General features: G+C 50.9%; 2 protein-coding genes across 2 annotated transcripts in view; one reads left to right on the top strand and one right to left on the bottom strand.

The window, feature by feature from the left end:
* Positions 1–24,020, bottom strand: part of dock1 (dedicator of cytokinesis 1) — a 186,649-nt gene that overhangs the window by 73,091 nt on the left and 89,538 nt on the right. The window lies entirely within an intron of this gene.
* Positions 1,214–22,748, top strand: insyn2a (inhibitory synaptic factor 2A; the record flags this gene model as incomplete). Its single annotated transcript, XM_079757228.1, has 4 exons — positions 1,214–1,244; positions 9,061–10,318; positions 15,786–15,857; positions 22,565–22,748. The coding sequence occupies exons 2-4, from the start codon at positions 9,066–9,068 to the stop codon at positions 22,746–22,748; spliced, it is 1,509 nt and encodes a 502-aa protein (XP_079613354.1). The 5' UTR covers positions 1,214–1,244; positions 9,061–9,065.

Genomic DNA, 24,020 nt, shown 5'->3' with positions numbered 1-24,020 from the left:
CAGGAGGGATCTGGCCAAAGGATGGTGAGAAGACTCCAAATCAAACCATGCGAGTAACCATTCATTCCAATAAACTTGTGACCACGGCACAGATCACGGTTCACACACATCCCTCCACGCACACGGCAACACACTCCCGGCACACACACACAAACACGGCCATCAGAGTAGGGTCAGGTTCACCAGTGGGGGGGTGGCGGGGGACATCTTCAGCTCTATGACAGCTGGGGGGGGGGGGGGGGGGGGGGTGACGAGGTGTGGGCTCAGCTGCCACCATAAGGACTCATGACCCCTGTGCACGCCAAGAGCAGTCAACGCTTCATATAGACTTTAATCTCTCTCGCTCTCTCTAGATCCCTCCCTTCTCAATCTCCCCTCCTCACAAGCTCTCTCTCCCTCTCTCTCTCTCTCTCTCTCTCCCCTCTCGTTCTCTCCCTCTCTACCTCCCATCCCTCTCCCTCTCTACCTCCCATCCTTCCCTCTCTCCCTCACTCTCGTTCTCTCCCTCTTCCTCTCCCCCCTCCCTCTCTCTCATTCCTCTCCCCCTCTCTCCCCACCAGGATCAGAAACACCCACTCAGCGGAGGAGAGCGACTGCCCGGCGTGGAGAGACCGCGCGGACGGGAGAGAGACAGCACCGCATCGCAGCAGCCAGACGCGGGGAGGGGGAGATATCGGCTCTGCACGCGCCGCCGTGTTACCGCGGCGACCCGAGATCAGCTGCGGCATGGATGTGAATCAGCCGCCTTCGGAGGAGGTGCACGTGTGTGCGTGCGCGCGTACATGAGCGATAAGGAGAGGGGGAGAGAGAGAGAGAGAGCGGGGGAGTGAGAACCTGGCTCCCACCACACAGCGAGAGCGTTGGATAGAAGGAGGAGGAGGAGGAGGAGGAGGAGGAACGGAGGGGGAAATCAAGTGCGGGTGGAGGAGAGGGAGAGGAGAGGGTGGTTAAAAAACAGAAGAAGAAAAAAAAAGGAAGAGCGGGGAGCGTTGACTTTCACCGCGGACGGGAAGGAGCGGATCGCTGCGAGCAGATGTGCAACAACTCCGGGAACTACCGCCACAGCCCGCGTGCCTCCGTCACCTCCACCTCCACCCCTGCCGCCGCTGTCTCCGTCTCCCCCCCCAACTTCTGCCTGGGCTCAGCCTCCTCCCGCCTCGCTCCGGGGGGAATGGACTTACACCGGCACGGCCGCGCACCAGGGCTCCCGTCTCCCCCCTCGCACCAGTGATTCAGCGTCTGAGGTGAGTGCTCTCAGCAGCGCCGCGCTCCGCTCCGTCGATCCGCTCGCTGGCCGGCCAGTGGAGCGGTGAGTCAGGACGCGGTCAGACCGGGGGGGGGGGGGGAAGGAGGTAGGGGACGTCGTTGATTGGATGTCACGCGTTAAGTCGTGGGCTGGGATTCTCTCCCCCTGGAATGTGTTTTCGTGGTCTCGGAGTTCTGGGATTTGTGGCGGTGAATTGGCTTGATCGAAAAAGTTGAAATATACGTTTGGGATTGTGGGGAGTCAGAGAGAAAGCTCCCCCGCTACGTGGACCGCTGACCGCGGCTGTCGGAGGGGGGGGGGGGGGGGCGAGAGAAGGACCAGACCTCCTCGCTGAAACCACGCTCGCTTGCATGATGCTGCACTTCCTCCACTCGCTCGCCCATCTTCCCCCCCATCACGCTGACCAGCGGGGTGAGTGAGAGAGAGAGAGAGAGAGAGAGAGAGAGAGAGAGAGAGAGAGAGACAGACTGTTTGTGACCGCACGGAATCCGTAATGACGAGTAGGGTAATGCGTTGGTCCCTGGTGGGGGGGGGCTTGGCTGTGAAGTAATCTAGATTAATGTGTCCAGCTGAGCTCGCCGTTCATTAGGACGGAGGGGGGGGATGATCATACACAGCTGCATGTGTCCCCGTGTGAATGTGTGTGTATGTTGAGTACATCACTTCTCCTGTTTAATCCCGTCGTCAGAGCGAGATTATGTGAGAGAGAGAGAGAGAGAGAGAGAGAGAGAGAGAGAGAGAGATCAGCCCTGTCAGATCTTGATTGTCCTCACGAGGTCATATGTACTTCACATGTCACCATCACAGATAGCCCCACCCCCTTCACCTGGCCTCGCCCCTCCTTCAACTCCACTCACAGTCACGAAGAAGCAACTCTTACCCAAACGCAGACACCCACCCACACGTCCAGACATCAGCCAAGGTATACAAAGCTGCCATTAAATGTCTTGCATCAGGTGTTTACATAACACACACACACACACACACACACACACCCTTTGGGGACAGCATTGGTGGGACGGGCCTGGTGAGGTCCTGTGAACCGGACCTGGGACCAGGGGCGCCCCTGTGGCCCCCTGTGGCCCCTGGGTGTTCTGCTACTGGTGCTGCTCATTCACCCTCCAAACAAACGTCTGTGTCTGTGAGCATGAGGCCAGCTGTGGCCTTTCATGTGCTAATAGGATTATTCATTAAGAGCGTGTTGGTGTTCGATTTCCCCCGGGGGGGGGGGTTTGGTATGTACTCTGTGTGTACACTGCACACCCAATGCCACCTACCTGATGTTGCTGTGTGTGACTGTGTGTGTAAATGTTTGATTAACTGTTGAAGTGGTTGTGATGATTTTGTGGGTGTGAGGATAGTTGTGTTGATGATAATGGGTGTGATGATAGCGAGTTGTAACCATCCGGATAACAAGCACCCCCCTCTTTCCTAGGACTCCCAGCCCAAAAAAAAAAAAAAGCTTTTTTAAATCTCATAGGATTCAAATCCAAGCTGAAACAGGGACACTCCGTAATGAGGGGTACCGAAGCACTGCTTGGCGTCAAGAAGGGAAAGCCTTCTTAAGGTGGGAGTTTGAGTGGCAATCCGCTGCGTTATGCTTTTCTTTCAAAGATGTCCTTTTTGTTTTGGTAACCTCTTTGAAATGTCAGCGGCACCATCTGATCACTTCATCTTCAAAGGAGAGCACATTCTAGAACGTTCATCTAGAAGGACACACAATGTCAGGAAAAAAAACGTCTACAATCCTGCAGAGGGACCATTAAAGATAATCCAAAGGAGTCAAACGCAAACTTTCCCCAGCAGCTGTCGTATCGTACCGCTCACGCTGCTAGTGCGTTTTCAATGTCCTGCCAAACTGAATGGGGTTGCACACACACACACACCTACACAACCCAAACATCTACTTTACTTCACAGGCCTCAGAGATGACCTTGCCTCTGTTCCGTTCTTCCTTTCCTCAGAGCAGCCAAGGAGGCAATATATTTAGTCTTTCATCTAATCTACCACTTTTCTCCACGCTTCCCTCCCACCAGACACGGGACTGTTTATTTGAGCGTGTGGGTGTTGTGTGTGCGTCTGTGTTTGTGCGCGGATGTGTGTCGCGAGCGTTCTGCCAGGGGAGCAGTCTGAGTTGTGAGGATTTGCATTAGCAGGAGGTTTCTCCAGTTACACATCGTCTCTGAAATCACAGCCTACTTAAGTGGCCTAGAAGAAAGCTCGGAGTGAGAGAGAGAACATATGAGAGAGCGTGAGAGAGAGAGAGCCAGAGAGACAGAGAGACAGACGGACAGAGTCACACATTACAGCCCAGAGAGAAAATGTGAGTAAGAGAAGGAGTGACCCTGTGAACCCTGACGACAGCGCTCCGGTGCCTGGGTCAAAACCCCTCTCTCTCTGCTCCCTGGATGACATTAGTGACTTTAAACGGACGACTGCAGTGTCACGTTAACAGACTGAAATCGTCCATAACGATGTTCAAAACACTGTTTTGCACCATTTCATAAAACAACAAATATGTTTTCCTTCTTTTGGGCGGCATGTGGCTCAGGAGATACAACGTGGTTGGCTGGTAAATGTAAGGTCGCTAGTCTATTTACCATTCCCATGCACTCTTTAAGAAATGTTCACAAAGGTTGGTGATTTCATGTCAATATTGCAAAGTGGAATATAGATAACGCGAAAAAACTATCAAACAAATGGATGGATCCTGACTTGACATCCTGGGTGGGACCTGCTGCCTAGCGGAGCTTTAGTCAAGCACACTAAGAAATGCTAATTGATATTCGGAATCTTAAGTCATACGGGAAACTTCCATTCAGAGCTAAATCTGCAAGTCATCACGTTTTATAATGAGTTCGACTCGGAGGCAGGAGGTTTTGGGTGTGCGTCCTCCAGCGAGTTCCCTGAACCCTACCTGCTCCTTAATGAGCCAGCGTGTGTGGTTCACTGCGTCTGTTTGGTGACGACAGACCGAAGGTGCTGTACATTAATTACAAAAGATAATGTTCTGCCTGGACACACTCTTGAGGACTCTGCTTCACGTGCTCCTAACAGACGATTTAAAGTCTTTTTCAAGACCGAGCCGTGTGTGATTATGGCCGGCAGGGGCGTTTGAGGGGGCAGTAGTGTGTGAGCGACAACAGGGAGTGGAATAAGATGTAAGTAGGGTAGACGAATCCGGATTAGAACAGAGTTTGAGTAGGGCAGTTCACACTGGAAGTGGAATCTTGAGGCCGATTCTGCTCTGCTGCTGAGATAAACAAGCACATTTCCTCTCACCATCAGTGTTCAAAGCGCAACACATCTCTGATGAATGTGCTTTCTGATCCAGCCCACCTACGTTTTGACGTACACATTTCATGGTGAGCATTCAAATGTCACAGTTCTTTCAACGAAACAAAACGGGGGACTGACATGGAGTACTCGAATTAAGCCTTTCCAAGATGCAAAATTCCCAGTGGTACTGAGAAATGTGTTATTACTTTAGCAAAAAGTTGCTCATTTAAAAGTTCACACAGGCAGCCAAGCTTTGGTGCCGACGTAAGCTCACGGAACCACCGACTCACCCGCGACGCCTTGGGTTTGACCCGAGACACGATAAACCGAGTAGCAGTCCGCTCATTCGGAAGGGTCGTGACGAGTACTCTCGTCACGAGTAGAGTCCTCACGCACTCATGCAAATGAGGCCATAGTGAACTGCGTCAGGGCAGCACCGTCCTCTGCCCTCGGTGAAGAGCAGGTGATTCGTCAGCGGAACTCTCTGCGAGGGCGTGGGCATCTGTGGCGGTCAGCAACCTCTCCCGTCACACATGTAGCAGGGCTGGGATTGGCACTTGTCTGGCTGGTTATTCTGTGTTTTTGCGGACAGGACCAGTATTTGGCCTGGCCCAAGCCCCAGACGCCGGCCTTGACCGCCGGCCGCAGCGGGCAGAAAGGCCTGTCCGCGAGTGAGACAGAGAACCACGGCTGGACGTGTTTTGTGCCTGCCCAATCCCCAGACTCAGGCCCTTAAAACGGGAAACAGCGGGCAGAACGCCTGGCGGTGCATGTGGGTAAACCATGGCCGCACACGGTGTCATCACATCATGGCGTGACGCACTGTTTTTATTTTTCTGTTGTTTTTGGCCGTTTTCTCCGGTTTTGTGGGTCAGTTCCCTTGACTGAGTCCCCCCACCTCCCCTATGAACAGGGCAAGGGCGGGCTCGGGCTGGGCGTTCCGTCCCGGTGTGATGAGTCACCGTGGGTGGTTATGCAACGGGTGCCCCCTGGGTGTTTTAGGGATGACGTTGGGGGGGGGGGGGACGACAAATGACATCTGTGGTGCGGAAGGCAACGGATACACCTTGCAGTGTCACAAACGTGGACACGTCCGCTCAGTCCCCAGCTCAGCCTCTCCACTCGGCCCGATGCGATGCAGTGATGCTGCACGGTGTTCACATCCTGCATGTCATGGGTTCTGCACTAAACTCAAAGCAGGAGGCTTCCTCCTGGTGTTAGGAGGGCCGTCGCCTTGCCTCGGGGAAGGGAACATCCTGTGCTCAGCGTGATGGGAGCCGATGTTTAATTGATGCTGATTACACTCAGCGAGACCTCTCACCGTCAACACCGGCCTCATTTGGGAGAGTGGGGAGGCAGGCGAGGGGATTAATTTTGGATGGGTGTGAAGGCCGCAAGGGGAGTGGCGGGATCAAAGTGGAGAGGCCAACACATGTCTTCTTTCTGGAGAGGCGATAGCAGAGCCTGGCTCACTCCCAGCAGCAAGACATTCACATTTTCAAATTTAGCCGATGCTTTTATCCAAAGTGACTTACAATAAGTACATTTGTCAGAAGAAAGAGCTACAACAATATATCTCTGTCGGTATAGTAACGATGTTCAGGACCCAGTGCCAAGGAATAACAATTGCTAGGTTCACCCATTACCTGTATACAACAAAGATAGCTAGGGTAAGATGCTACACAATGCTAAGTACTATTTTTGTGTGCATGGACGTACAACATACAATAAGTGTGTAAAAGAGGTGTGGGGGGGTAAGGGGGGAGGCTATTTAGTCTCGGTGAAATCTGAATCTTCTTCTTTGAGTCTTGAAGACTTAGGACGTTTCATGGGCAATACTTCTTATTCTATTCAGAAAGTTGCCATACATTTATGTGTTTGTCTTCTTTGGGAGGGGTCACAAAGCATATGAGTCCCTTTACTGATGTGATTAAACGCTTGCCCCTGTGATGTGCTCACATTATAAGCCCCTAAATCTTTAACTACCAAGTCATTAGAGGCTGAGGAAGGGTCACCATCTAATCATTAAGCACACTCTGCTCCTAAGTCCCCTCCGCCGAAGATCTTACAGCGGCATGCTGTGCAGCATGTTCGGCACACACTCCGACGGCAACACTAACGACTTAAACGTGCTTGTGTGGACCGTAGCATGCTGCCCACGGACTTGTGCTGTGTTCTTCATTAATTATGCAGCCTTCCTCTTCCTTTGTACCAACATTAAAAAACAACAGCCAAGGACTAATGGCGTTGTATTATGTTGTCGTGCGGAACATTAAAGTGCAGCAGCGGCCAATGTTTCAGCAGGCGGCCCGCCTCTCTGAGCAGCGATGCTAGCCTCCCGCTGTGTTTGAGTCTGCATCCAAACCATCGGTGGGCACCGCGGGGACTTGAAGAGGCTTTAATATAGCGTCTCCCCTCGGCCCTAGGCCTTGAACCTCGCCCAGCAGCCCACATGCCGGCCCAGGTGCATGTGGAATGGGCTAGTCTGCACATAGCTCCGTACGCAGGAGCCGGTTGGCAGGAAGGAGATCCGGGGCCGCTGTTAATAACGTCCACAGATTAGACAGAGAGGTGATGGCACCACCCACGGCACCACTTTATCAGAGGAAGGATCGCAGCACTAGGCCTCTAATCATATATTCACTATTCCTCCACTAGTTTATTCACTATTCCTAAAATAGTAAATGCACTATTGCGCCAATTATATATTCACTCTTCCTCCCCTAATATAGTCGCTCTTCCTCCCCTAGTATATCACTCTTCCTCCACTAGTATATCACTCTTCCTCCACTAATATAGTTGCTCTTCCTCCCCTAATATAGTCGCTCTTCCTCCCCTAATATAGTCGCTCATCCTCCCCTAGTATATCACTCTTCCTCCCCTAGTATAGTCACTCTTTCTCCACTAGTATACAAGGATCACATATCAGATTGTACTTTGATCGAATAACAAACAGCAGGTGTGCTTCATAATTAAATTGGGGCAGAGAGGAGTGTGTGTGTGTGTGTGTGTGTGTGTGTGTTGGTGTGCGTGCGTATCTGTGTCCGTGTGTCCGTGTGTCCGTGCGCGTGATCCCATGCAGGTGAAACCAGAGGTGCTGGTGTAGGGGAAGGGAGAAACTTTCTGTCGACAGTCAGCAGACGGTGCAAGCAAGCTGAGAGTGATAAGGACGATATCATATCCAGCATCGCCACGCCGGTCCAGACCGCTGGCTCATTGAAAATTAGCATGCAGTCGCTGGGGGAGCAGCTATCACAGGCAGCAGGCGCTCTCTTCCTGGGCGGGCAGGGGACGCATGAGGGATGGGGGAAGAGATTCTCAATGCGACGGGGATGACTTCCAGCCAGTATCTACAGTGTTGAAGTGTTAGGTCGGGGAGGGGAGCCCTGTATGTACTTCATTTGCTGATGCTTGTGTTAAATAAGAGAGTGGAAGGTGCATGAGGCACCAGTACGGACTGAAGGAGGAAAAAGCTGCTCGTAGTACGGAAAGATGAAGAAAGGGAAGCAAGACCTGGACTCTGTTGTGTTCCACCGTGGCTTCTGCCTCTGTTTGTGTGTCTGTGCGTGTGTCTGTGCATGTGTGCATGCGTGCGTGCGTTTCAGTGGGTGTGTGCATTTAAGGATAGCAACTGAACAGAAACGTTTATCACAAATAAAGGGAGGTTGCACACAAATAGCACTGACTGTAAGGCGCTTTTACTGCCAATAATAACATGACTAAATTGGTGTCATTGGTTACACAGAGAGAGAGAGAGAGAGAGAGAGAGAGAGAGAGAGAGAGAGAGAGAGCCAGAGAGAGAGAGCCAGAGAGAGATTAGAGGAGCTTCATGGAAATCCGCACAGATTAGTTTTTGTAGGCCATGCTAAAACCCCTGGAAGCCCTGCAGTGTAGGCCTTGCAGAACACCTTGTAGCAGTGCGGTGTAGGCTGTATTAAAACCCCTGGAAGCCCTGCAGGGTAGGCCTTAACACTTAGAAGCCCTGCAGTGTAGGTCTTAACACCTAGAAGCCCTGCACGGTAGGCCTTAACACCTAGAAGCCCTGCAGTGTAGGTCTTATTAAAACCTCTGGTAGCCCTGAAGTGGAGATCGTGCCATGGTCATATTTCAGACTTTTTAATAACCGTATTTAGTATGATTATTTTTGACGAGTGATACACATCTAATAATAGTTGGTATCCAACAATAGCTCTGGTAAATTACATCCATTACACAAGACGTTCCTCCCCTTTTCACTTCAAGTTCTCCGCAGGGGGCATCAGAGCAGTCTTTGGTCTCGGTTGTTCGTTACAATTAAAAATCTCTCTCTCTCTCCGTCCCTCCCTCCCTACCTCTCTCCTCCCTTCCCTCTCCATCTCTCGACCTCCCTCGCTCTCTCTCCCCCTTTCCTCCTTCCCTCCCTCTCCCATCCCTCCCTCAATCCCCCGCCTCTCTCCTCCTCCCTCTCTCTCAATCCTTCTCTCTCCCACTCCCCGTTCCCTCTCCCCCTTTAATCCCAATACCTTCCCTCTCAGGAACCATGGTGAGCAAGGAGGCTGGCAAGTACGCGCTCACCAACCACTCAGAGTCCGAGTCGGAGGCGGGCCCCTCGCTGGCCCTGGAGGTGAAGTACCCGCTGGACGCCGGCCAGCAGCATCAGCAGCAGTCGGTGCGGAAGCGGAACAAGGCGCTGCAGGTGCGCTTCAAGGACATCTGCGAGGCGCAGAACGAGCAGCAGCGCGAGGCCGCCGCCCTGCAGGCCGGGGGCCGGCCCGCCAAGTCCTCGTCCTACAAGGCGGCGCACCGCAAGTACATGACCGTGCCGGCGCGCCGCTCCATCCCCAACGTCACGCGCAGCACGGGCGTGCAGACCTCGCCCGACCTGCGCAAGCGCTACCAGACCTTCCCCTTCGAGCGCAAGAAGGGCCACACCTTCAAGCACGTGGCGGCGGTGGAGACGTACACGGCCCGCGACAACGGCTTCGTGGTGGTGGAGGTGGTGCCGCCGCCGCCGCGGGGGCTCGCCGGACGGGGGCTGGACGAGGAGGAGGAGGAGGAGGAGGAGGAGGCGGCGGCGTGCGGCCGGGGCGGAGTCCGTCGGACGCGGGCCCTGCTCCACACCAACGAGTGCGTGGCCACGGTGGAGCAGCACAGGGCGCCGGCGGGCCTGTGTTCCGACGCTCTGCTGCTGAGCTGCCCTGCGGAGGTCAGCGCCCTCCCGGCCGCGCCACCAGGGGGCGGCGGCGGGGACTACCAGCTCTGCAGCGTCCCCCCGTCTGGGAACCCCAGGCCCCGGCCGCAGCGGCGGGAGGACGGGGCGGGCTGCGGGGCCAAGAGGCAGCTGCTTAACGCGGAGGAGGGCTCGTCCCGCACCCTGCCGGACAGGGTGTCCCGGGTCACGGGCCCCCTCACCTGGAACTCCCTCACGCAGGTGGAGTGTCTGGAGAGCCCCTCCGTGCGGAGGAAGAAGGGCCTGCAGCTCAACGGCCTGCAGTCCCAGACGTTGCCCCGGGCCGGGGCCGGGTGCTTGAGGCAGCCGCCGCCCTCCCCGCCTCTAAGGGCCACGGAGGGCCCGCCACTGTCCCCGTGCGGCGTGGGGGGGCCCGAGGGCGCGATGGCGCTGGGCCCGGGATCGCCGGAGGCGTGTAAGCAGATAGTGCCAGTGACTAAAGACGGGGATGTTAAAGCACAGCTGCAGGTCATGGAGAACATGATCAGCTCCAGTCAGGAGACCATCAAGGTGCTGCTGGGGGTCATCCAGGAGCTGGAGAAGGGCGAGGCCCACAGAGAAGGGTGAGTGAGAAAATCCAAGTGACTTTAAAGAGAAATGCAAGTGACTTTAAAGTGAAATGAAAGTGACTTTAAAGTGAATTGCAAGTGTCTTTAAAGTGAAATGCAAGTGTCTTTGAACTGAAATGAAAGTGACTTTAAAGTGAAATGAGGGTGATTTTTCCTTATTTTCCTCTTGGTCTGCAGTTCCCTTCGTGATATTTACCTGATAATGAGTGCTCACTAAGTGTAAGAAGCATCAATTATGAATACAGTCGTGGTTGGAGGAGGGTGGGTTCGTTCCAAGGGTAGCTAATGGCGTACATAAAAGAGTTCCGATTTAGAGTAGCACAAATTAGCAAACAGATTTCCTGTAGAGATGGACGGGGACAAGACAATCGCTCCGTTTCGCATCTATGCTGTCTGCGTTTCAAAAAGACCACGATCCGTTGTGTACTCTGCATCGCTCAACGCATTGAACTACTCAAATATTCATTTATTTTTATCTTAATTTTCTTGCTTGTCTGAATTAAATGTGGTATCAAGACGTTTAGAGAGAAGGGCTCAGGAAACAACTGTAGCAATTTGAAAGAAGACTGTTAGAGTCCGATTCGCAGCTCCTTCGGTTAGAAAGCCTTGGACTCCCGCGTGGGAGCAATACAATGTAGACATGTGGAGACCGTGACCCATGTAACAGCTTTGTGAAAGCGATTTGCTTGCTGATGGAAATTGAGTTCATGAAAAGAAACCGGGGGAAGAAGCACCCAGCGGGCAGGAGTAGAGATTTGTCATTACAAAGGCGGAGGCAAACAAAATAGCCAATTTGTTGAGTGATCCTCCCAAACTTCATCTGTGTGCCTCAAACAATGCGGACACACAAAAACAGACACACAAACACACGTACACACACACTCTCCAGCAATTATCCAAGGTATACCAAGCTGGCACAAAATGTCGGGATCCAGTGGTGAATATAAGTGTTTGGCTCACGGGTTTGGGGAAAAAGAAAACGGTACAATTTAGAACATGATCCTCTTCTAGTGTAGTGGCTCTCTATCTGCCTAGGTGGTCACGCTTATACATGGGGACTGGCTGATTACTCTAATCGAATGGGAGGAGGAGAGGAGAGGAAGGAGACGAGGAGGAGGAGAGAGGCAGAAGGGGCAGGAGGAGGAGGGAGTCAGGAGGAGGTGGAGGATGAGGAGGAGAGAGGCAGAATGGGAGAGGAGAGATGGGTGTAGATGAGAGGGTATATGAGTGGAGTAGAAACAAGAGATGAAGAAAAAAGAGAGAGAGCCAGAGAGAAAGGAAGCGAGAGTCAGCCTCGTCATGCCTGATTTAATCACGAGCAATGTGGCAGGAATGTACGATGAAGTGGATTAGAGCGATTAAAGGGAACACTTAAAAGTGATGGACAACAGGATCTGAAATCAAAGAACAACCCTCACACTTCACACAGGGCTGAATCCACTACACACGTCCCAAAGTCTCGTCAGCAACATTTCAGAAAGTAAGTCAGCAAACAATCTCAGTCTTGGAACGACAGAGGCTCGTAAAACAGGGAGAACAGATGTCCTACCCCGACGCATTTCCTAATGCTTACTGCACACCTTGATGACCTGGAATGACGTAATTAGAAGCCCATTAAAGGTATCTGTTGTCCATCACTCGAGACACATCACCACCTTACACGTTTAACCCTTCTAAAAGTCCCTGAGCATTATATAAGCCTCTTGTAATCCACTTCAGTGCCACGGTGCCTTTCCATTTCCAGAAGGTTCACTGATGCACACTAATGCTCATATTTATACATTTCTTCAATCAGTGAGGTAGGGAGGATTTCTATTGTCGCCTCTGTCACACTACATTACCGTTCCTCGACCCTCGCTCACGTCAGCGGACTGACAAATAGCGGAGCCCGCGGGAGGAGGGGGATTACATCTGTTGCGTTACTGCTCCTGCCTCATGACATCCATTTCTCTTGTTAGCGAACGGGTGCTGGCTTGCTGTGTGTACACTCAACGTCACAGAATGTGAGCGAGAGCTAGGGTTCAGCTATCATGGGGGCCTACACATTGGCTAGGGGCTAGGGTTGGTTAGTATTACAGCTAGGGTACGCAACTCTGAGGAACTAGTCTGAGTGATTTTTCAAGTATTCATCCTAAAAAATTCAACCACCCCTCCCTTCAGTCGTCCCGAGTCAACGTACCATAATAATGTATTAGACTGACAGGTGGGTCATCCGATCATTTCATTCAGGCTGAATGCAATAATTGGAGGGATTTATAGAGGGGCTTGCTGCAGCCATAGATACTGGATTTCTTCCTTTTTATGTCAGATATTTTGATTTATCGAATGCTGTCTGGGTTGCAAAGAGAATTTTAGCGCATTAACAAAATATGCTTCTCAGATAAATTGCCTAGCGTAGCTTTAACATCCTGTCATCACATAAATGTACTTCACATAAGGATAGGGTGACAGGTATTAACGATGGAGGAAGATTCGCATCACAAGGCCATAATCAGAGGTGCTTCATTAGGAGATACATCTGGAAGCTTCTCTTCCTCCGTCAGCAAGATGGTGTAGTGCAGGAGAGAAGCAGAGAGCATGAACACAGAGACAAAGAGAGAGAGAGAGAGAGACAAAGAGCGAGAGAGAGAGACAAAGAGCGAGAGAGGGAGAGAGAGAGCGAGAGGGAGAGAGAGAGCGAGAGCGAGCGAGAGAGAGAGCGAGAGCGAGAGCGAGAGAGCTCTTGGTATGGCTATTAGCTTATTGTATAATTACAGAGCCACCCTACTATTTCCATATGAGGTGATCAGGGCCTGGCAGTCTGCCAGAGGACAGAGGAGGTTAGAGGACATGAACGGGATCTGAGGAAAGATGTTGTCTCCTTACAGTACCCCAGGGGGCCTTGGCAAGGCTCCGTCCTGAACACACACACACACACACACACACACACACACACACACACACACACACACACACACACACACACAATGAAGATCTAGAGAGAAAATCGTGAGCCGCCACTCACAGAAACACGTCCACACCCTCCATCTCCTCCCTCCCTCCCCCCGTCTCCCTCCCTCCCCCCTCTGCTGCGTGGAGGTCATTATTTGCGTAGCGAGGCAGCCACAGCACAGCGGCCGCTGGGCACGCTCTCAGACAAAGGGCCGCAGGGGAACACTTTCGCTGTGTCATCAGCCGATGTCGGCCGCCGGCCCCCATTAAGCACAGTCACAGGGTCCGCCCTCATACATATAAATATAGAAATACACATGTCGGTTTTTCTATTCTGATGCGTGAGTGAGTATGCAGGTGCATGTGACGGTGCCTTTAGAGCCCCACTTGGAGGTGACCTATAAGAGAGCTCACCTTGTAGCAGGAGGGAGGGGGGGGGGACCTTTGTAGCAGGCGGGGGACATGAAAAGATATTGCTAAATTGCTGGGGGCACAGCAGCCAAACGTCCCAAATGAGCTGAGAGAGAGAGAGAGAGAGAGAGAGAGAGAGAGAGAGAGAGAGAGAGAGAGAGAGAGAGAGAGAGAGAGAGAGAGAGAGAGAGAGAGAGAGAAATAGAGAAAGCGATAGAGCGAGCGATCACGAAGGTGAATAAGACCATCAGAGACTATTGATCCGCCCATCTGGGCGTGAACGCGGGAGAGCGGGGATGACCTTGCCCTCTGCTTCATCACATCCCACGCGGTACCCTGCATGGGGGACCACTGGACCCCAGCAGACGCATTAACCACACGGAGCCGTGTCCCCAGGCCACATCGCCCCCGTCCTTCACCTCAGGAAGCTCTGAGGTGCAGAGGCGCATGCGTCAAGGCCAGAGACATCTACTCTAAAAGAGTTTTTAAAGTCGGCACGGTGTAGACTAGCTACTGCGAAAAACATACTTATTAAAACTCCCTGAACCTGAGAGACGTAGCGGGTTCGCAAGGTCCTCTGGGAGAGTGGATTCAGAGGGGAGAACAAAGGAAGGCGTCGCACGACGACTCTATACACTTAAGCCAACGCTGCTGTGGGCGGGACTGGAGGCTGTTTGCTGAAGGTCAACCTCTGCTCGTCTAAACGATACACCGTGTTCAGACTGTGTAACGCCGTCGTTGTGGAGAACAGTAGGTCTGATTTCCAGGGGAAGCGGTGCACTCCAGTCTGGGCTTTTTAAATATGCGCAATTTTGGGATGGCAGTTTCGAGACACAACGCGTGTTTTGCCGGAATGTTACCAGCCGGTGATTGCCTGCTTTTACAGTCATCTCCTCGGCGCGTCGGCTAAGAGAAGAGAGCCATAAACGGGGGTCAGGACTATAAAAGCCAACTAGCGCAGCATTGATTTCTGCTCCGTGTGTTCAGTGATGGGAGCCCACCGTATGTTCAAGGTAATTACTGGTGATCTATCGTGACAAAACCGCAGGCTAAGCCATTGGCGCATGTAACCAAATAGTTTCCCTTTATGGGCATCTCCACGCCTTAAGTGGTCCCTGGGGTAGAAGGGGTCATAACAACACACATATTCCGTGGACAGCCGAGAATAAAGGCTGTAATAAAATAAAAGACACATTTAGAACGATGTCAATAACAATCTAACGCCGTTTCTCACACCGGCTGTCGTTAACTAGCAACAGCCAATCTTCTCATGGGGCTGGACGAAAAGCACATTGACTCCGGCAGAGTCTCATTAAACAATCCGTCTTGTTTCAAGGTCATGAAATATGAACCGAGCGGTAATACTGACAAGCGCTCCTGTGCGGAGAGAAGCAACAACACGATAAACGGTTCAGCTCAATTCTAATTAGGATGTATCTGCGTTGGCAGTCCATCTGGTGTATGAATCTATATGCTGGGACTCTCTCAGCCAATTCTTTTCCTGGCAGTCATAACTCCAACAGTGAAAATGAAATCTGAGGCACCGAGTGAATATTCACTTAAATATTTGTGGGTAAGGACTTCAGCGGGTACCACAACAACTCGGAGGATGTGTCAGGGACTTCAGAGTATGTCACTTGATTAGGCAATCCTCCTCTCTCTTGTACTACGCGCGTTGTACTAGTTAACCATAGCCAATAGCTGTCAGAAGTTCCCTACATTCAGGCAAAGTCCACTCTGAAGGTCAACTCTGAGAGTCCACTCTGAAGTTCTACTCTGAAGGTCCACTCTGAGAGTCCACTCTGAAGTTCCACTCTGAAGGTCCACTCTGAAGGTCCACTCTGAAGTTCCACTCTGAAGTTCCACTCTGAAGGTCTGCAGACGCAGGGCTGCCCAGCAACCAGGGAATGGGCCTTTACCACCCATCACCCATCAACCATCCTTGCTCTGAACGCTAGCTGGGTGGGGAACTGAGAGGTGGAACAGTTAGCTGCCCAGACCCACGGCTGCTAGGTTGATAAGGCCTGTGATGAGGGGCGATGGTGGCAGGGGTTGAGGGGATATAATGGGCATCAAATGCATGGTAATTACTCATTCATGACTCTTATCTCCTCCACAGCCTCTCTTATCGAACGGGACAGGACACAGCAAACTGCGACACGTGTCGCAACAGCGCATGCATTATTTACAGGTTAGTGGCCCGAGTCTTTTCCTTTAAGATGATGAATAAAATGTTGTCGACTATTGTTTCCTTCAAGGCTGAGTGGTGTGCGTGTAACCTGTTAGAAAACATACAGAGAGAGGGAGACGTCCATCAGCATAAGCCCTCTCTGGGGGCCGGGAGAGAGATGGATCTGACCCGCCCAACACTTGTAGTGTAACGCCACTATGCTGCTGCAGGGAACAGCGGTGAAACCAAACGTAAAATCACTGTTAGAGGCAACTTAGCACTGCATCAACCTTAGAGGGGGTCAGCCAGTAAAAAGGGAGAGAGAGGGAGACAGAGATGGGGGGAGATAGAGAGAGAGTAAAGTCGGGGTCAGTACAGGGGACAGTGTTTCCAGCATGTGACGGGGCATTGTGGGGGTCTGATTCTCTAGTGATGATTCTCTAACCCATCAATGCACGACACCGGTTTGACTCTTTGCCGGTGGACAAATTTGCACAAGGGAGAAATCAAGAGAAAGGAAAAAGATCCAGGGAGGTGGAAATCAAAGAGATGGTTTCCACTGCTGTACCACTCTGTTAGCATTTTGTTCCTCGCACTCCATTGGGAGAAAAACCATAGCACAATCTGCTTACTGTTCACAATACTAGTTAAGCCTCTGGCTATCACTACAATGAGCTGCTGACAGCTAAACGGACGGTACTGGGGTCCATTTGCTTTGCTCCTAAAGCCATCGAGGGAGTAGTGGCCCGGACATAAATGTGTCAGGGCTTTACACATCTACAGATGTCCCCGTGAGGCCTTGGGTGGTGCGAAGGGGAGGAAGAACTTGTCTTTTATAAGAAATCCAAATCAGTAGAACCGGGATGAAGATGCAGCCTAGTGTGAGAGTCGCACTGCAGCAAATCTTGTTCAGAGGGGTGTTTTTACAACGTTTTGGGGACTTTTGGGGGGGGGGGGGGGTGATGAGGAGAATTTGTTTTCAGGAGATGGCAGAAAGACTTTTGAGGCTGCATTATATAACATTGCATTATGCAACCAGAGATAAACAACCCTGTGGTCTAAGGAGGTTCTGTCGGGTTACTTCTGCCGATGTTGCCCTGAAAGAGAGATGGTACTCAAAGAGTAGGGCGAGAGTATCTTAAGAACAAGCAACCGGGACTACTTTTAACTAAGTTCAATCAGTTGCTAAACATGTATTATTATGTGCCTGCTTTTTACTCCTATTATCATAGTGGAAAGGATATGCCATCTCCCTGGGAATGGACCACAGTGTGCAGGACTGACTAGCTTTAGAAAGTGACAGAGACCAAGGCCTCTATAGGACAGCATTGGGCGTATTTCAGAGCACTAAGCTAGCTAGATTGCGCTTTAACGCAGTCACTCGCTGGGCTAGTGTTAATAAGGCCTGGCTGTGTAGAGCAGCTGACTCGACACCGCTGCCTGTGTGAAGCCCAAGACAGCTGACAAGAGTCTGTTAGCACAAGCCACAGCCCTAAAAGAGGGTATAGGTAAAAACCCAAAGGACAGCAGAGTTGTCTACGAGTACCATGTTTTTGATTTTCCATTTCTTTCCTCGAGTGAGGATGTCACGCTCGGTAGTCTCTTGACATACTGCGGCAGACTCCACTGAGGGCGGTGTTGTGTTTCCGAGAGGAGACATGTTTAGTAGTGTGTAGAGTGCACATTGTCCCAAGGTGTAACGACTACACTAAAACCAAGGTGAGCTTTCTGGGGTGAGCCATCAGCAGCAAGGGAGTCTATCACCACATACTGTAGTCCTGGGCAGAACTCACAGTCCCACCCGGGCATGACACCAAGGGTTTCAACAAAGACGTACGTGAAAACAAGGCAGGAATAAAACAGCGGGGGGAAAGCGCTGAAAATAGCAATGCAAAAGGGATTCAAAAGCGGCTTGGAACTGAACTGCTGTCACCTGCAGATTAAAATGGAGGGGAAACAGAACCTCAACCCACGGAGGCAGACTCCCATTTGACACATTCAGCCTGCCAGGGGATTTTTTGCTCTTTTTTTTTTTTTACACTTGACAGAAAGGGCAGAATTCCAGTCCCATTGACCGGGCCCTTCGTCACCGCTCGCCTGCTGCAGTAAATCGTGACGATTGGACACAGAGTCTGATATAGCCGTCTCATTCACCCGGGCAGGGTAGATTAAATATCAATCTAATTACACAGATCTCCATGAAGCCAGCCCCTGCTGCGGTGACACAGGCGGGGTCTCAACTGAGCACACAGACTGTGTTTGGGGAGGGCCAATCGCACGTGTTATTCCACACAGCAAACAGAAACAGGGTTTGTGTGCAGGCGGGGGCTAGCAGTTTGGGATCGACATGGAGCGATCCGTGCAGTTAGCCAGAGTCCGAATTCGACCTGTGTAAAGGTGTAGCAACACAACACACTAAACGACTGCTACGCCACAACAACAAATGCAGGTTGGCAAAAGCCTGTGATAAACGCAGACAGGGAGATGGCTACGGACCACCGGCACCCAGAACCCGTTTAACGCATCCTCTTGTCCCATTTACAAAATCTGCCACACTCGCGCTCTGCCTGCTTTGCTCTGTTAGTACGATATGATTTCATTTTTTTCTGGGATGCGCTACATAAAATGGAAATTTGGACTGTGTGTGCTTTGGGCTCGACAACAGTTCCTGGATCAAGTCTCCAGCAGCGCACACACACATCCAGCGACGAGTGCGTGTGTCCCTAAATAACCCCACCAGTCTAAGAGGTGCCGGGCCCATCCATCCGGTCTCCTCACTGCCCCCCCTCCAGGCGAATGACCACAAGAGGTGGGGAGGGGGGAGTTGTGAGGGCTTAATGTGCCCAATAGACGTACAACCTGAGAGAACCACATGAGCAGATTACACCAGAAAAAGATCCTGCAAATGTATGGTTGAAACTGAACAGGCTAGGCTAAAATGAGGGGTAAAAAAAACAAAAGGTTTCAAGGCCACAGTGTTAAGCTGTGACGTGACAGACATACTGCCAGGAGGCCTGTTGAGAGAACACAAAGCATCAAGAGCCATCGCACTGGAAAACAGCGACGAAAGCGTTAAGGACGAGGTCACTTACTTCTGCACACTTATAGTAAGTGAGTGAAATGGATTTATAAGGCACATTTAAACACAGTTTTCACTGGCCAAAGTGCCGTACATGGTTCAAAAGTTAAAGTTTGATTTGCTCTCAGTAAGGGGTGCAAAACGTGTGGTAGGTGGAGTGGAGGAGAAGCAGTAGGAGGAAACGACAGAGAATAGCAGTGGGATTGGCCAGTTAAAGAGTCACAGAGTCCTAAAGTGCCGAATCGGCAGTGTACCGGCACCCGCCTGACTCCTGACTCCTTGCCCTTTTCGGGTCCCAGGCGAAAGGGTAGAAAATTGCCAACAGCATTAACATTACCTCTCCAAGTAAAAGTAGTCTAGATACAGACTACAGATACAACACACAGACATAGACACACACACACACACACACACACACACACACACACACACGGTTCCATGGGCTGCCAAACATGCGCCAAACTGCTTGTGATGCGCTTCTGAAACAGACGCCAAGCGATGCATTATGGGATGTTTTCCGTCATACCCCTAAAGTCATTCATCATTCACCATTAGGGGTGACAGGGTGACAGATAGCACACAGCTTCTGCATGTGTACACCTGGTAATTGCTGACTGCTGGAGTGACAGTGTGTGTATTTAGGGATTGTGAAGAGTGACAGTAATCAGTCTGTTTATGCGAGTGAGACAAACGCACGCAGAACGAAGCCTTAAACGCAGGCTCAGGGGGCTAGCATGGGGTGGGAGAGAAGCAACGACACCGTGTAGCCTGTGGCTTCGAACCAACGCATGTGAACAACCTGATGGAGGGCAGGTGTGCGAGTGTGTGTGTTTCATTATAGACCTCTTCCATATCTGGATGAGGAGATTATACGATTGTGTAGCTCATTACAAATACTTTCTCTTAAGGATGCATTGACTGACACTGTTGTTTTATCGGTCTAGTATTTGTCAGGGAAAAGGGATGATTGAAATAAAAGGAGCAGGTTACTAGGGACTGAGCAGCATTGGTGATTTATTCTCTCGTTGTACAAACTCTTTGGGAGTATATTAGCCCATCCCTTGAGTGGAAGCCCTGAAGTCCAGCGAGCTAAGGGGGGCCATATGTCTACATGACCTTTAACCAGAGACTCTCCATCCAAAGTTGAGACTTTTGTGAACAAAGCCACTAAGACTAGACCTGAAACCATACCGACCCGAGATGATCTGAAAGTGGTGAAAGTGGGAGTAAATGATGGCATTTACTATTTCTCTAATCATGCTGTCACATACTTAAAAATTGCTCAGAGAAATCGATCGAGGAAAGGTATCCTTTTTTAAGGTTATACCTTTTCAGAGATTCGCTCCTTTCAATGCAAGTGCTGACATTAATTCTTAACTTTGAAGATGACAACACTGATTTTCTTGGGATGTGCTGAGAAGGCGTTTGGCTGTTAATGTTTACAAGCATTTGAACTCAACTACTTTATTTGTCATCCCTGGAGACACACATTGTCAGATTAACAGGACAGCAACAAACACACGCCCACACAGACACACACGCGCACACACACACACAGTCATGCAAATTCCTTTCAGAAATAGGGCAACATTTGTGCCGGTCTAATGAACGGACCGCATTGACTGATTAATTGCAAATAGCTGCAGCATTCTGCACGCTGTGCAAAGTACAGGAAGAGCAAAGTGCTGAGCGGTTGAGTTCGCCTTCCAGCACTCTGAGGTTGACTCGGTCTTTAGCGCCCTGATTGAAGTTTTCTTCTTCTCCAATCAAATGTGCATGCTTAGATTTACATAATACAACTTTAAAAAGTTTGATTGCAAAATTGCCGGCTGTTTTTAATTAAAGCGCAGATGGGTGCTTCAGACCAGTGCCCTGAGGCATATAGCGACATCGTCCAAAATGAAGTCCTTCTACGGTTGCAACCCACCCGTTTTTGACGCGTCTGCTCGAATCACACTCAGTGTGCCTGACTACTTGTTTTCAGCACTAAAGGACAAACTAATCAGGATGGCCGCCAGCAAAATAATAAAAAACTTCTTAAAGATCCTATTATACTACTTTTTTGGTTTTAATTTCTTATTAATGACTCCTATAGAGCAAACTGACACGAATCACAGCACAAAAAATGTCGATTTTCTGGAAACTCTTCCTCTCATCTGGGCGCTTTCAGCGTTCTCTGTCAACACTCGGCTTCGTCCTTCTCCGCCCCCTCGCCCCCCTCCTGCCAACCCCACTCCGTTGTGATTGGTTACCTTCCGGAAGAGCATGTTGCAGCACCATACATGGAAATTCCGGATTGTTCTACGTAGGTAAATCCCGGAAATTTGCGACGATTTGCGAAGTGAATGGCGACCTGCGTCCCTAGTGTTTAGCACTCCGCACAGACGCCCCAGACGGTCAGCAGGGAATACGTCTAAATGCATGTACGTCATTATTTGACACTTTAGTATGGTTAAACATGATTATAAATCATTATAACGTTTATAAGTCATCAAAAGCATAATAGGTGCTCTTTAAACCCAAATATAGAATAATATACAACAAAGGGGGAGTGAAATATTTAAACCTAACTCAGCAACAGACCTGCCAACTACGGTGACATCACAGGAGGCGGGGCTTCCGAGCTCAAAGCGGCCCTAATCCCTTACAGTGGTTAACAACACACTGCCCCCGCAGCGGGAGTCTAGACAAGGCATGCTGGGACTTTCTGACCCGGATCCGGGCTCCCTTACCGATAAGCGAGCGGCATCTGCTCGTGGCGCTGAGAGAGAGAGGGGGGGAGGGAGGAGGCTCTGGCAGATTAGCACTGCGCAACACTTAGCACGGCGGCGCTAATCGGAGTTTCACTTAGCCGAAGCTAGCCGTCGGAGAACGGGTTCCCGCGGGATTACATAACATGTAGAGGACGCCCCGCACAGATAAACTCCTTAAACACACCCTCGGAGAAGCGTGTTTTATTGTGTACGTTTCTTTCTCTGCGTCTTGCTGATGTTGTGGCCCAGTGGGGGATAACATCGAAACTCTGTGCTGGAGATCATTTCGGAGGGTATTCACTGCACACCTGTCTCCCATTGACCCAGTATTATCCAGGATAAAACTGCTGAGGGTCTTCTCTTTCCCGGGAGGTGAAGGAGGTGGTGGATGCAGCAGAGATACTAAACTAGATCCGGGATGTACTCTGCTACTGTGAGAGCGACCGTGGGAACATAAAGTCAGGGAAGGCTCAATGCACTCCCACCTTTGTATGCATAAAGAACTGGAGAGATGGAGTGGTGTGTTGTAGCATATTGCAGTAGAACAACACACAACAACAATGTGGCGTGTCGTGCTGAAAGAATTGTGCTTCAATGACTTGTGTCTTTCAATGGATTTGCAGTTTTACTCTTTACAATCCGGCAATACTAGCATTTGCTAGTATTATAGCTTTGTCAAGGTCTGGCCTTCCTGCTTCTCATGTTCATTGTCTCTTGCTCTCTCCATCCCCCTCTCCCTCTCTCTCTCTCTCCCCCCGTCTCCCTCCCCTCCCCTCTCTCCCCCCCCTCTCCCCTCCTCTCCCTCCATCCCACCCCCTCTCCCTCTCTCAACCTCTCTCCATCCCCTCCCCCTCCCTATCTCCCTCCCCTCCCCCTCTCCCCCCCCTCCCCTGCAGTGTGGAGCTGGACTTCAAACAGCAGGAGGACAAGCTGCAGCCTCTAATGAAGAGGCTGTGCCCCCCCGAGGAGTCCTGCTTCCCCCCGCTGCCTTACCCCCAGGAGGCCTTCACCTCCACGCCCAAACGCAAGTCCAAAGCAGAGTCCAAGAAGCACCCGCGCTGGAAACTTTGGTTCCTTTGAACCCCGGACGCAGAAGAAGAGTTAAAAGAAGACCGCGCTTCGGTCCACAGAGTCGACCCCCCCCCCCCCCCCCCCCCCCCACTGGGTGATTACACCTGTCCTGATCGGACCCCCACTGGGTGATTACACCTGTCCTGATCGGACCCCCACTGGGAGATTACACCTGTCCTGATCGGACCCCCACTGGGAGATTACACCTGTCCTGATCGGCAGCGGTGACGTTCCCCGGACCCCCACTGGGAGATTACACCTGTCCTGATCGGCAGCGGTGACGTTCCCCGGACCCCCACTGGGAGATTACACCTGTCCTGATCGGCAGCGGTGACGTTCCCCGGACCCCCACTGGGAGATTACACCTGTCCTGATCGGCAGCGGTGACGGTCCCCGGATGAGAAGGGGTCACCCCTGGATAGTTCCTCTCCTCTTGTTCCTTTCTGTGGTGCCACTGCGGAGCTGCTCTGCTGTGATACGGGAGGAGGAGTGGGATGGAATACACCTGGATGCCCGCCGGGGAGGCGGCCGGGAACGAGGGGGAGGGGGGGATTTGGAATTGGATTTTGGGACGCTTACGGAGAAACTAAAAAAATAACACAAGTGTTTTGCGGATGTTTTAAAACTCGTTTCCACGAGAGGAGAGTGGGATTATACTAACGCAGCTCTTCTGGGAATCGTAAAGGAGTGAAGAAAAAAATACAACGGTTTCCCATCTATCTACTTGCATATATTTTTCTAGCTGAATTATAACGGAGTACGATTTAATTGTTTACCGATTCCTGCGACTTTCTCAACCTTATTTATACTCCACTTATGGACACTTGAGATTCACAGACTTTGAGAGAACACGACAGCGCAGCCTATCACTGTACCGGCAAAGCACAATTACCAATGTTCAGGATACCGTTTCTCCAAAAGAAAATATTAATGCTATTAATAAAGAATATTTTAACACTCCTCCTAAATATGTTGACTTTATCAAGTCATATTTACCCACAATAAAGGGAAGAAAGGTGGTCATTCATCCAAGACGAAGAAGATGAGATTTGAGGACAATGTTGCTCTGAGTTACTTTTTTCAGCCTTTCCTATTTTTCCACAATATCAAACAAACTAAGGATTAATGAGTTTTCTTTTTAGCAGAGGTCTGTTTGTTTTCTCCCCGGAAATTATTTCCATACACACAAAACAGTCAGTCATTTTTAAAATGTACAGGAATATTCTAACTTCAGCCAGAGAGAGGCATCTTTGTTTCAACTCATTTAAGGCCTTATGATTT

This window comes from Pollachius pollachius (assembly GCF_949987615.1).
Source record: "Pollachius pollachius genome assembly, chromosome: 19".
NCBI classification, from domain to species: Eukaryota; Metazoa; Chordata; class Actinopteri; order Gadiformes; family Gadidae; genus Pollachius; species Pollachius pollachius.
The sequence above is the reverse complement of the archived record's forward strand: the minus strand, read 5'-3'. Positions and strand labels throughout refer to the sequence as shown.